Source organism: Microchirus variegatus, assembly GCF_963457635.1.
Source record: "Microchirus variegatus genome assembly, chromosome: 3".
Classification (NCBI taxonomy): Eukaryota; Metazoa; Chordata; class Actinopteri; order Pleuronectiformes; family Soleidae; genus Microchirus; species Microchirus variegatus.
In genome coordinates this window covers 32,248,837-32,263,346 of record NC_139804.1, presented here as the reverse complement: position 1 = coordinate 32,263,346, position 14,510 = coordinate 32,248,837, and the positions used below count along the sequence as shown (strand labels likewise).

Genomic DNA, 14,510 nt, shown 5'->3' with positions numbered 1-14,510 from the left:
CAAGATAACTGTACTTTATAAATAACATAAATTCTTAATTCAAAGTTAAAATCCTGTAGGTTTTGGAATTTACCAAAAGTTTTTTTTTAAGTTAAGAGTTTTAATAATTGAGTATTGAGTATTTTTTATTAAAAATGTTCCCTTAGAAAAGCTCTTTGAGATAATGGTAATGTTTGTATCATAAAAACCAGACAAGTTCATTTAAACAAAAGACGACAAATAAATGTGTGTTTGATGACGGAAACCCAAGTGTAACACTCCCTTGTTTACTTGTTTTAGTAGAAAAACCCTTGCACTCTTTTGCAAATATATAATGCCAGAGACTAACATCATGCAATCAGCCCTTCATTGTCTTCACTTTTACGATGCGGAAAAAACAAAAGGCTCGTCCTTCTGGCCAGACCAGGGAAAGACACAGAGAGAAATGCTTTCAGCCCTGGCATAGGAAAACGAACACCAAATGTATCTCTCTTCTCTTCTTTCTGCCTTCTCTCTGTCTCTCTTTCCTATTTAAGCTTCTTGAAGTTCTTCCAAATTGGGTTTTAAATGCCAATTAGGAGGTTGAATGTGGTAAAATAAAAGCAAATGCAGGCAGGATGGCCTCACCTTCTGGCTGGTTAGGCTTCAGAGAGAGCCAAGTCGGACCTTTGGCTCCCAGCAAGGCTTTGAGAGAAATATCCTGCCTAATGAACACATTAATTATAACCATAACTATTTATAAGATGATAATTAGAAACGAAGGGAGGTAAACTGGGCTTTTCCTGCAATTAATGGAGGATTAATTACAGAAGCTAATGAAGTGGATTTTTGAAACGTGTGGAGGTGAAGTACAGAGATGTGCAGCTCGCTTTGTGATCACTGGCATAATTATTTTCTCCAGCACCAAAGCGTTTGAGGCCCTGGTCCTCTCTGGCTCAGGCCGGCTAATAAGCATCATTGCATCGTTATATATGCACTTAAAAAGACTTGCCACTGAAATGACTGTCTAATTATTTCTAATTGGCAGGCCCTGTGTGTTGTCATTGAGCTGTTTGGAGCCGCAGCGGAGCCCTGGGTCTAATAACGCTGTGGGCGGAGAGGCGCGGGTGGGAGAGAGAGAGAGAGAGACATAGAGAAACCATGATGCACAGAGAGTGAGAGTGAGAGTAAGAAGGGCAGGGGGGGCCTCGACCAGTTGCCTGCTGCTTATTGCCGGACCTGCATATTGGCCCCCCATGTCATTGGCCCAGCAGGACACCAGGTCCTAGAATGACGGCAGGTGCACCGAGAGGTCACCTTGCCAAGTAGCCAATTTAGCAAAGTTTTATTCTATCTGCTCTGTTCTCTCCCCCCCCCCCCCACCTTTTAATGAACAGCTTTGGCTCTTAATTTATGCACAGATAAATGCAACCGTCTGTCCACAGTTCTTTTTACTCTTAAACGTACCACATACACACCCACAGCAGAAGGAAGGAAGGAGGGGCGACGTGTTTATGTGCCGTGTGTGATTCAGTGGCCAGTTTTTTTGAGCCAGTCCGTAGAGACCTGAGCTCAGAGAGCATATACATGGACAAACCTCAGTCAGCCATGTTTACTTGTTCTCTAGTTAAGATCGCGCTCAAACCATATGGATCCCAGCATTCTATGGGACTCAGTGGACTCATACAGTTAATTTTTTTAGTTTTTAAACATGTAATTGCAAATAATTGTATTATTAATGTTAGCTTAGGCATTTTTGTTCTCATAAATGCTGCTAAGTCACTAAACATTAATGTTATCAAAAAAGTTAATTTGACTATTGTATGCAATGTTTAGTTTATATATTATTCTGTTATTAAACATATAAGTGCACTGCAGTGCAGACGCAAAATACAGATTGGAAAGACGCGGACCATACGTGTTCAATAAAAAGTTTGAATTAAGTAGAGCTGCAACTAACGATTATTTTCCTAATTGATTAATCTGTTGATTATTTTCTGGATTAATCACTTGGTCCATAAAATGTTAAAAAAAAACGTTGATCGGTGTTTGTCAAACCCAGAAATGATGATGTTCTCCAATGTCCACGAACCAAAATGATTCAGTTTTTAATGATTTCTTTGTTGTGTGGAGCAAAGAAACAAAGAAAATATTCACATTTAAGAAACCGAAACGATCAGAAATCTTGTTTTAATCATGAAAAAATCTTCAAACCGATTTGTTGATTATCAAAATAGTTGACGATTAATTTAGTAATCGATTAATAATTGATTCATCGATTAATTGTTTCAGCTCTACAATTTTTGTATTAAAAAAACACAGCAAAAAACTACATCATATATCATCATATATTGGCCATTTGCTCTTATTTGCAGTGCCACAGAAAATCCGGTACACCCGTCGACCTCTGCACATATTCAGAACTGATGCTTGTGATATAATTTAAGAATAAGTATTTATGTCCTTTACATTTACAGTAAAATGCTTTCACTGTGGGCCACACGCCGTGCATGTTGTCCCCCTGTGTGTGTGTGTGGGGGTTCTCTCTGGCAGAGGTTAATTGGACACTCCAAATTGCCCGTATGTGAATGTGAGAGGGAATGGTTGTCCGTCTCTCTATGTTGGCTCTGTGATGGACTGTACCCTGACTTTTGCCCTATGTCAGCTGGGATTGACTCCAGCTCCTGCAAACGCTCACTTGGAGGTTGAAGTGGTAGACAAATGAGTGAGTGTTTTCATTGTTTTAGGCATTGATCTTCATCTCCATGTCTGAGTGTGTATGCGTGTGTGTTATGAGAGTGTTTGAATAATGGTGTAAGATTATGTGTGTGAGCACCTTCACTTAACTCGTCCTAAGCAGAGCCATGTGTGTTGTCCTGCCAAAAAAAACTCCTCTGTCATTTCCCCTCCCCCCCAGACAACTAGAGAGCAAATTGCCAGCTAATGGAACCACTTCTTGCACTTGTCAGTTCACCTTGGACTCACACTACCGCACACCCCGACACACATGAACACACATTCACAAGCATGTGGTTTCACTCACGCGTTTATTAATACATTTGTTGGAAACGAATAGAAAAAAACGAGAGAGAACGGCAGAGAAATGAAACGAGGATTATCCGCGTCTCCGCTGAAACCTCAACAGTCATGAAACACTTTCCCAAAACAAACGTGCACAAGGTTTTGTATTTGAACTTTTTTCTTCATGTTTTCTTTCTTTCCATTTGGGTTTTTGGAGAAGTAGAGGACATGAGGAGGAAGTAGAGAGCGATTGATTGGCTAAAGGATATGTGGCCAGCTGTCATATGGCTGAACAAAGAGCAGATAACGTCTCTGACTGGTTGAATTACTGTCATTCTGGCTTCAAATCAAAGCAGGAAAAATGTAATTATTTTAAATATTGTCAACAGTTTTGTTAGAGTGGAAGTTTGCCAAACGTATCTGTAAACGCAGCAGGAGATTGATGAAAACATGAGATAAGAGTGTGTGTGTGCTCCTTGTCTCTCATGTGCTACTGCAGATTTGTAATCAGTTGCATTAATTCCATCTCCGTCACATGTGCAACCTTTGACTCTTTCACGTGAGTGTTTTGGCATGAAGTGATTGGAAAGATGGTTAAAATGAGTACAACCAAAAAAATGCCATCCCATATTTATATCAGACTCTTTCAGAGATGAGAGAAAACAAGCATTCAAACACTGGACAAAAAGTCGACACTGTGTCTCCCACCCACCTGAGACAAAAACACCCACAGCACCACCTACAAACTAACAACTCCATCCACGATTATAAGATTTTTCTTTAGTAATCCTTTTCATCTATAACAACTTAATCCCATTATTTTTGTCTGTATGTGTCTATAAAATCAAATTATCATCATAGTGTCTTCTAAAATGATGTCCATACTTCACCTTCCTGTGAATTGTTACTGTTTAAAATACAAGGTAATATTATGGTCTAATTCTTGTTCCGTGTATTGGACGTGTAGACGATAAGAAGTGACAGATGTACTGTAAGGGAGAACCTTTCTTTTCCAAAAAGGTGGAGTGTTTTCTCTCTATTCCATTTTTTTGATTTATCTTTTTGGGGCTCGTCTGTCTCGCTCTCCTTGTTCGATCTTGACAGCGGTTGATGAAAAAAATATTTTTTTTAGAAACTCATGAGACGAGCCTGTGTTTCTGCGAGAAGACAACTTTATGTTATTTCACCGGAGAGGGAAAACTAATAGTGCTATGTTTTTTTTTTTACGGGGCACTATAGCAGTTTTGTCTTGGGTGTTTAATTAAGTGTAGTTTCCCTTTAGTAGTGGAATGTGCGTCTGCTTTTTGTCGGCCCGTTCCTCGGTGCCTTTTACAGTCCACCCACATGGTTTGTCTCAGCGTTTATGATTTTTCTTATACTGGAGTTGTGAGGTTCCTAAATCACTTAAACACACGGGGCCGAGCAGCCACATTTAAACAATAAAAGGCTGTTATGTTAAAGGCCCTCAGATCTCCCACCACTTCATAAATACATGCGTATAAAGGCAGAAATATACATCTTCTCTGACCAGAGAGAGAGGGAGAGCAAGAGCACACCTGCTAATTGGAGCCAGCTTTATGTGAAGCACGGCCGTCTGCTCCGTCTTCTCCGTGAGTCTCAATATTTTTTCTTTCCTTTTTCACCCTCTACTCTTTATTCCCCAACTTTAAAAACCCTTTTCTGTCTTTATCTTCGTTTTCCTTCATTACGCTGTCCTTCACCTATTGTCTCCCCTCATCTTTGTCTTCCCTCCATCTCATTTTATTTTGCCTCCTCTGTCCTTCCACAATTTTTTTTTTTACCTCCCTGCTTTCCACCTCGTTCCAGATGGAGGCAGTGACAACCAAAACAACTCTCTCCTAACTCGCACTAACTAATTATTCTGTGCCGTGATGGATGGAAAACGCGGGGTTTCCGATCGCACGAGTTGCTGCGAGCGAGTTGGCAAGTTAGCACCTAGTCTGCGTGTGACCTCCACTTGACCTTGTGTCAGGGCTGAGTGGCTGAGCCCGGGCCCCCCTTGGCTCCAGCTGTTAATGGGTGTCATGTCGAGCTGCGGCTGCACGGAGGTCAAAGGTTGCCGGTGCTCACCAGACGGCCAAGTTTAGGATTGCGATGAGGAGGCTGAGTGACACTGGGCATATGTGCCAATGAAGACACACACACACACACACACACAAAGCCATGCACACTGTATACACACATGCACGCACGTTGAAACCACATCTTGCTGCAGAATGTTCTCTTTTCCTTCATCGTTGGCCGGCCATTGTAGGTTCATATAGATCTGAGGTTCTTTTGAAGGCCTTTGAACTCTGCTAAATGGCTTGACCTTGTGGCTTGTGGCTGTAACTGTGTGTGTGTGTGTGTGTGTGTTTGGGTGGGTGGTTATGGGGGTGCAATGAGTGGGTGGCCTGCATGGGGTCTCATTTCTGCTTCAGAGCATAGCAGGGCGCAGCAGACGTGGTGTCGATGACGACTAAATTAAAAGCAAACTGATGATTATGACAAATCTAAACAATGACGGGGGGAGAAAAACATATCTGTGGATATTTCATGCTCCGTCTTTACTGTGTTAATTGTGTTCACAAGGCGCTTCTTTGCAGTGTGTTATTTAGTGTGTGTATGTATAGTTGTGTGTGTGTGTGTGTGTGCGTGCGTGCTGTGAACCGAGGGAACAGATACCGTGGCTGCTTGGAAGGAGGAAGCAGCTTGGGAAATGATTTCAACAGCAATCATAATTAGAGGAATATCATAAATTAAACTTGTGTCTGCCGTTGTGTTTGAAGAGCACTCAAAAGTAATAAATTCTGGATGGTTAACATATTTGCATTCCATTCAGCAGGCGGCATCGGGGAGGAACAGCTGTTTTCCACGTCTTTTGGCAGCAGGAAATGCACATTTCTCATTCAAGGTGCTTTTAAACACATTGAGATGGCAGGAAAAAAAGGAAAAGTGACTTTTAACTTGAACATGAAGCTGCTGCTGTGTGCTCTGTCACTGGAAATAACTCGGCAGGGAACAGCGCATTAATGAAGTTCTTCAAATATGGATTTTCATACTCAATAGGCCAGGCTTCAATCTGTGTGTTGCTTGAAAAAGTCGACCGGCAAGCTTTTTGTAGTGCGTCTGCTCGGGTCTTGTTGTAGATTCAAAGAATAAATACCAAAGATTTTTAAACAAATTGAGAGATTTCAAAAATTCCTCCACATTGCTGACAGAAACACTTTATTTTGGAACAACCTATTAAAGAAACCGTCTCTTTTCTCTCCATCATATATTCTTGGTCGGTTTAGGTCAGACTTCACCACCTTTTCTTTTTAATAAATTGCATTTCATACGTCACCATCTCTGGTCAGTACAACTTTATTGAAATGACGCTTAAAAGGCAAGTTGTGATTTTATTACTAATTATTGAATCAGTGTTACAGCACCTGGTGACAGCCTCTACATTTCCTTTCTCTTTTTGAAAACCCAAAAGCCGAACATTTTAAGCATAATGGGCGTCTAACTCTGTACTTTATGGAATCTGACTCGCTATCCATTTCACCAATATTCTACACCTGTGCCTTAGACCCTACAAATGTTAGAGCAGTTAACCAAATCATTTTGTTATATCTTTGTCAAAATGACAAAGTGCTTAAATTCTAATAGCATGTGCTCTACTAGATAGCCTTTTAGCTTAAAATAGAAAATGCACAGATAACTGTGGAGTCACATTTCAGCTGTTCAGAAAGATTAATGAAAAAAGGCAAATGCACTGTAATGTAGATTGCAGTGGCACAGGGGACGACCTGCAGGCTAATTTGAAAGTGGAGCGAGACATCGGGCCCCCCCCCCCCCTGCATGGACTCTAAAACTATTCTGATTTAACACACTACATTACTTATTTAAAGTCTTTATTATGAAGACAGTTTCCATCCAGGATATTGGGATTTTGGTGTCTATGTCCTCCTGTGACCAGTCTTTTCTAGCTTTTACTCTATTGTTGGCTAGAACAACTGGTCAAAGTGGGGTCAGCGTCTCCAGCGTCCACTGAAATGCGATAGGGTTAAAGTTACTCGGTCATTATTCACTTATGGACTAATGGACAGCGACGCTGCTCGAGGCGTCGCTGAGAACATCTCTTTGTATTTGCCTTGGGTTTAGTACGGTAACATGTATGTCAACTTTTGTTTTTCATCGCACGGAGAGAGAGCACGGTGGTTGGGTAAATGACAAAAAACAATACGAATGTGTGTCGCTGCTGCTTGAATAAAGGTAAGATATGTTAAAGTAAGCAGTAGGGATTGGTCTGTGTGTGTGTGTGTGTGTGTGTGTGTGTTCACGTTTCCCCCCGTCCCTGCACTGCAGCGTATGAATAATGATTTAACTAGGGTCAGATTCCTTTGGTGATGTTCACCTGTATCTGGCACGAGAGGTATTGTGTAGCTGCCATTAATGTCCAATTTTCTGTGAAAACAGAAATAGAATGCAGACTGATAAGGTTAACACACCATCCAGCTTCACACCCGGTCACATAATTACCCCAATGGGCTGCGGTGAGGGATCATATCCTGGCTCGCAGCGGGAGGTCAGTGGTGATAAGCTTCAGCCCGACTCCCAACATGCAGCATAATTACTCTATTGATAATTCACCAGGAAAGCGGTCCCAGCCAATTGCAGAGCTGCAATTTAATGGACTGGACAGTGAAATGAGGAAGGAATGGAGAAAAGAGAGCGTAAGGGTGCAGAGTGTGTGTGTGTCTGGGGGTGTATTTTATTAGAAATGAAAATATGTTTAGGCCATAGGGGGACCCATTTTCCCTGGAGATAATAAGGCCAATAAAATGTAAAGCAGGGGAAGGGCTTGGCATGAGGTCCGACTGTGGCTGTTTATCTGTGTGTCCTGCATTAGTCCATTTATCCACTGCCTCAAATTAGCTAATCATTCTCCAAGGGGAAGGACTTGGTCAGGAAATTGACATTTAGCAGCATAGGCTCACTCTATTAACTACAGTAAATTTAATTTGCTGCACACCCCAGAAGTGGGCTGTTTTCTTTGCCATCAGAGCGAATAAAGGGATAGGGAGGCAGAAACAGAGGGAGAGATGGAAAGAGAGAGAGAGAGAGAGGGAGGGAGTATAATGCATCTGCTGCTTCTGGCCACAATTTGTTTGGCTGTAAATATAAGACTTAAACTTGGAACACTGCTACTCTGTTGAATTCCCCCTCATGTACTGTTGATTACAAACAAACACAGACATTGTCAACACACATAGATTCACTAATTCCACGGTCTGTTTGGGCCATTGATAGATGTCCTCGCTTGGAGACCTCACACCCCAAAATGCCAACGTTTTTCTTTTGTCTTTTTTCCCCATTAGCTGTGATTCACTATAACAAAAAAGAATACTGAATCAAACATCATGATAAGCATTTCTGATTGTGTAGTGGTTGATTGTGGTTAGATGGTTTATAGATGGCGTCCTATTTGCAATACTTTATTTGCAAAGACATGTAAAGTGAACGTCAGCACATTTAGTTGAAAGTCATGTCTATACAGACGTCCGTCCTCAAAATATTGTTTTAAAAATACTTTCACTGTGTGCCGAGTCTAAAATACATTTCTGTTTCCCAAAGAGATTTTCAGAGACGTGGAAGTAGCGCCGCTAACTCTCCAGAGATCAGGACAGGCCCATCCTAATTGATTGCAACAGTTGTCAGAGTGTTGTCTTTTAAGATGGTGACAGGCGTCTGAAGAAAATGATTAGTTTTCTGTCAGGAGAGAGACAGCTCTGGATGTCCCAAACTGCAAACTAATAAAGGGGGGAAAGCAATAAAGCTCGTGGACAGCAGGTTTGACTGTTTTTATAGACAAATCAATAAAGTGATAGATGATGGAAAATAACGGCATCTTAGATGCCGATTTCTACTGGGGTTTCAATAAATGGTCCCACACAAACACAAAGACACACACCCAGGTTTGCGTAGCTATTCTTCTTAGGACTCTACCTTGACTTCCATTCCTTTGGACAGCCTAAAGAAAGCATTCTCACTGACCTTAACCCTAACCTTAACCAACTACAATTCAAATCTTAACCCCAAACTTAACCAGTTCACCAGAATGTATATTTTGCCCCATTAGGACCAGGTTTTGGTCTTCATAAGGACTAGTGGTCCAGACACACACACACACACACACACACACACACACACACATGCTCTCACTTAAGCATGTCAAAAGGTTTTTCCTGCATTGACAGAATCATGTGCAGTGTCAGATAAATAAGTGGTTATATTTTAGTCATTTGTGTCTTTGTTGAGATTTCTTTTCTGTGTGTGTTTATGTTTGTTTGTCATAACTAACAGAGTAAATCTCCCACTGTAAATCTTTTTTAGACCAGAAGGCCAGTGTCAGGATCAATACTGAGGACAGGCCGTCCTTAGAGCCCACCCCTAAGTGGCTTGATTTCCTCAGTGTGTGTGTGTGTGTGTGTGTCTGTGTCTGTGTGTTTGTGTGTGTCAGTAATGTTGAATGCACACTATAGAATTGTTTCCTATCGCCATGCTGTGGAGGATGAATTTGTCCAATTTAGGAAAACTTGATTTCAGAGAGTTTCATTTTCTTGTCTTGTAAACACATGCATTTTGTTTGTTCTAATATGAAGCTACTGCCTTTTTGAAGTTAGCCTCACAGTCATGACTGTTTTGTGTTGTGTCTGACTTGTTGTGTTTGGGAATTTGATTCCAGTACATGTTTTATATTCTTTTCATTTGCAAGTGTTTATTTATGTGATATTATGTTCTTTCGCATATGAACATTTACATATTGGCATACAGGTTATTTGATGTCTAACTTTTTTTTGTCAGTGTTGTCACTTTTTTTTCAATACAATCTTAGCAATCGTACAAAAAGAAACCCATTGTAGAAAAGCCAGGGATCATAGAAACAAGCGAGATAAGTGAATCACCTGCACTGCAATGCATCCACAAGCTGTGTTTTTCTCAGTGGAAACTTAATCTTCTCCTCCTTCTATCTGTATCTTTTTGTCCTGTACTAAAATATACAGTAGCTAATAATGCAAATATGAAATTTATATCTCATCTCTGTAACGCTTTAGATTAGGGAACACTAATATAACACCATTAACTAGGTGCTTACTAACGTATATAAAGTAACATACTAGCCCTTTATTAGTAATTATTAAACACCTTATTCTACATAATCTTATTCTACCTCTATTACGACATGAATTAAGATTTTTCTTACATAAGGTGTTAATACGTGCTTAATATTTACTAATAAAGGGCTAGTATACTTATATGCATGTTAGTGAGCTCCTAGTTAATGGTGAATATGTGTTCCCGGCAGGAAAAAAAACGAGTTATAATAATCTTTACTTTCTTATCTTTTATTTCAGTTCTCATTCTCGCCACCGAAGGTCGCGCAGTCGGAGCGGCAGCCGCAGCCGGCGAGGAAGTCGCAGTCGCCGCAGGAGTCGCAGCCGCAGCAGAGAGCGGGACCGCAGCAGGCGCAAGGGCCGCGACCGGGAGAGCGAGAAAGCGAAGGAGAGGGACAGAGGAAGAAACCGAGACAAGGACAAAGACAAGGACAAGAGTAAAGACAAGGCCGACAAAAAGGGGTAAGTGATGAATGGCTCTGTACATGGAAGCACACCGTACCAACACAGGGAGTCAAAAACACAAGGGTTAGGTCGGCCCAGCTCAATCTAAACCCCTGCCTCCACAGCAGGACAGAATATTTTGATCAGTATAATACAGACTTAAATATGGAGTTCAGTCCCAGCTCCTCCATCTGTCCATCCATCACTCCATCCTTCCATCCATCAACCCATCAACCCCTTTCTTTCTTCATTTCTCTCTGAAATCAAGCGTGTGGCAGCACCAGACTCGTAATGAGATATGATTCCCTCTTGCATGAGGGTGACGTCATGTTGTGATAAGAAATGCAGGTTGGTGGGGAAAGTTGCACATTTTTGTCCACCGGATGATTTTTGATGTCTTTAACTACGATTGCACCCTTTGGTCCCACCTGCAATAAGTCCAGAAACGTAACCAGATCATATGCATCTCCAATGCCACTGGTGCTCATGGCAGCAAAATGAGAACTCCTTGTTAAGGTGAGAAAAGGTGGTAAATTACATCTTGGAAGCTTATGTCTTGTTAAAGCTGTATACACACCAAAAACAGTTTCAGTGTGGGTCATATCTTGGCAGTGGTGCACTCCAGAACACTCCTAACTACCTTAGAGGCCTCTCTTTGCTTCTACCAGAATAGCACTGTCAATCCCTCCCCAGTTCTTCACGCTCTAATGTGATCGGGGCCCATTGTAATTTGACTGGTACCTGGTTATTGTGTGTCATATTGAGTGGCACAGATGTGTGTATTTATCCCAGGAGGGATGCAGAACATCCTCTGGGCTGCACATCACTTTAAGTGACTTTTTCCCCTCAGGAAAACTGTATTTAAACTTGGGGTCCAGGCTTTATTGGTCCAAGTTATTCAACAACTAACTTTACAAGTAGGTGCATGTGTAAAAATGGAAATTTGTGTATTAAAGAAGCTGCCATTAGATAAAGTTTAAACAAATTCACCAAAACTTGTCAAGGAGAAATCGCTTAATAAAAAAAGAAAAGAAAAAGGAAATATGCAGTAAATGCCAAATTATAATTATTGGTTTGGATTAATCTGGCAGAAAGAAATATAGTCATTGTCGTGGTATATTTATTAGTTGATTTGTTAATTAAAACCAGCCTGGACATTTGCATGAAACATTTAGTCGTGATGGTCATTCCTGAAAACCTCAGGTTTCCTTTGTGAGCAGAACACGGCGCTTTGCTCTTTTAAAGGAGAAGTGTCGATTTATTTGAAGCTATTACATATTGCCTTTCTTAGATTTGTATCAGGAAAACAAATAAAGCTAACAGTGAAATATAAGGCCAGCAGACTATATCTATTTTCTTATTAAGGCTTCAATATCCTTCAGCATAGATAGAAATCTCCTCCTTTATCGCTGACCTCCCTTTTAGATCGTCTGTGTGTGCGTGTTCAAATACGCAAGTTTGTCGATTTGTGGCGTGCACGTGTGCATTTCCACCTGTGGCAGCAATATTACATTTAAAACTGTCTATACTTGCAAATTACTGAAGGCGGCGTGATAATCTTCTCTAAACCATGTGCTGCTGCTGATATACACACATATATGTGGGGTTTTTTGGCCATTGCTGCACGAAAAAAACACAATGTTGGATGAGCTTGATAGTTTAAAAATTTTATTTTTGTAATTTTAACATTATTATACAATGGGATGGAACAATGGGATCTCGATTTAAATTGTCTATATCCGTACACTTGGCACCAGCTTAATGAATACTAAGCTATTCTCTTTTTTCCAAGCTTGATAATATGATATCACTGTCCAAAACCTTCCTGACAAGGATTTCCAGGTGTCTAACAAGTTCTCCTTCAGTAGAAGAAAAGCAAAAGCTTTGAGACGTTTCAGGAATATGTAAAACACGACTTTCTGCGGTATGACATCTTTTTCCGTCTTCTTCATCTTCTTCTCTCGATGGTGATATGTGGGGGGGGGTAGGGTCTTTATTATAGCCCCCCTTATTCTCACTTCTTACACACAAACACGCACACACTCCCTGTAACCCTCCACCCTCATTTACATCCAGGTTTTCTCGCTGGGTGGTGCAAGAGCAGCGAAGCAGTGCGATGTTGATGACGGGGTGGGGTGGCGAAGAGGCTGAGGAGCTTTATAGTGTCTGTCAGGATGAAAGAGGGGCTCCTCGGTGCGGCACCCTGACACCGACTCTGTGTGAGCGCGTGTGTGTGTGTGTGTGGTGTTGTCGTCATTAAACATTTAACACTCCTCTAGTATGACAGCAGGCAACTTGGTGCTCCGGCAGCATGTTTTCATGCAAAATTTATTGAAAAAGACGAGCTGTTGTTAAGAGATCTTGTTGCCTTTCACTAGTGGCAAAGGGTAAGTGGGTGATTGTCGGGTTATGTCTCTCTCCCTGTGTGTGTGTGTGTGTGTGTGTGTGTGTGTTTACCCAGACTAGTGTACAGGGTCAGTGGGTCAGCTTTGCTCTGTGTAATCCTCTGGCCTCTATTTGCAGATGAAATGTAGAAGCTTCCTTTTAAGAATTTAACCAGCTTGTTAGAGTATTTAACGATAAACAAGTACCTTAAATGTCTTGTTGTCTGTGTTTCTCACACTTTTTGATGATTGTGCCCCAATTTAACATCACAAATTATATAAAACTAGATATAGTTGCAGTACGTTTTCATCCAAGACATACAGTACTGTTCAAAGGTTTGGGGTCACCTATACAATTGTGTGCGTTTTCCATTCAAAGTCACACTTTTATTCATCAAAATAGTTGCAAAATGAATAGAAAATAGTCAAGACATTGACAAGATTAGAAATAATTTCTTTATTTTTATTCAACATAATCATTTTGCCCTTTCGTCAAAGAACCAGCAAAACTGTTTTCAGCTGTGCTAACATCATTGCACAAGGGTTTTCTAATAATCCAATAGCCTTCTATAGCGATTATCAAACACAATGTGCCATTAGAACACTGGAGAGATGGTTACAGAAAATGGGCCTCTATTCTAGCTGCTAAAGTCTTGTTTTTAAAGGAATATGTGTCTGTATGTACATATTCCATTAAAAAACATACTTTTGCAGCTAGAATAGTCGTTAACCACAAGTATAAAGTGTATTTCTGATTCATTTAATGTTATATTCAATGAAAAAAAGTGATTTTCCTTCAAAAATAAGGACATTTCTGCCAAAAATTGATGCTTAATTGGATATTGTGACAATATAGATACAATATTGTGATTTTGATATCAGTATATGACTACCAAACACAAATGTGTGGATATTTTAAACCACATTCTAATTCAATTACCGCTTAAGCTACTGTTCAGTATGTCTTTGGGATTTACATTAATACGCCATAGACAATTTACAAAGGTGCTCTCTGAAGCGATTATCATAGCAGTGTGTATTAATCAAAACCATTGACCCGACTTAGTATGTTTTCTTTTCCTAAATTAGAGCAGGAGAAACAATCGCTGTGTTGTGTTCACTTGCCCCCAGGCAGATCATTGACAGAAGTGCAATTTGTATGAAATGTCATTTTTCACCCGATGTTTCAACCTAATTCCCACCTGCCATTAATGAGCAGGAATGCAGAATCTACATTTAACAGATGGCTCTTTCTCCACACAAAGCCACAGGTTTTCAAAAAAAAATAGCTTTAATCTCATATTAGTGTTTGAAAAGGCATTAATTGCTATTGTGGTTCAGGTATGATCAGACTTGAAGATTCAGACTCCATTTTTTCTGCCTTTCAATATTGGTCAGTTACATCAAACTCAACACCTTTGTATTTGTTTACCTCTCCTTTGTGAGGTGTTGACCTCTGTGTGTTCCTTTGTAACCAATCACTGAAGTCGTGAAGGAACGTGGGCACAGGCTGCCTTACTCATCCTCAATCAGAGAGCCC

General features: G+C 40.6%; 1 protein-coding gene across 1 annotated transcript in view; it reads left to right on the top strand.

Moving 5' to 3' along the window:
- rsrc1 (arginine/serine-rich coiled-coil 1) overlaps positions 1–14,510 on the top strand; it is a 131,293-nt gene that overhangs the window by 11,507 nt on the left and 105,276 nt on the right. The window contains exon 4 of the mRNA XM_083886059.1: positions 10,383–10,604. Coding sequence (XP_083742185.1) covers positions 10,383–10,604 — 222 coding nt within the window. The remainder of the gene's footprint in view (positions 1–10,382; positions 10,605–14,510) is intronic.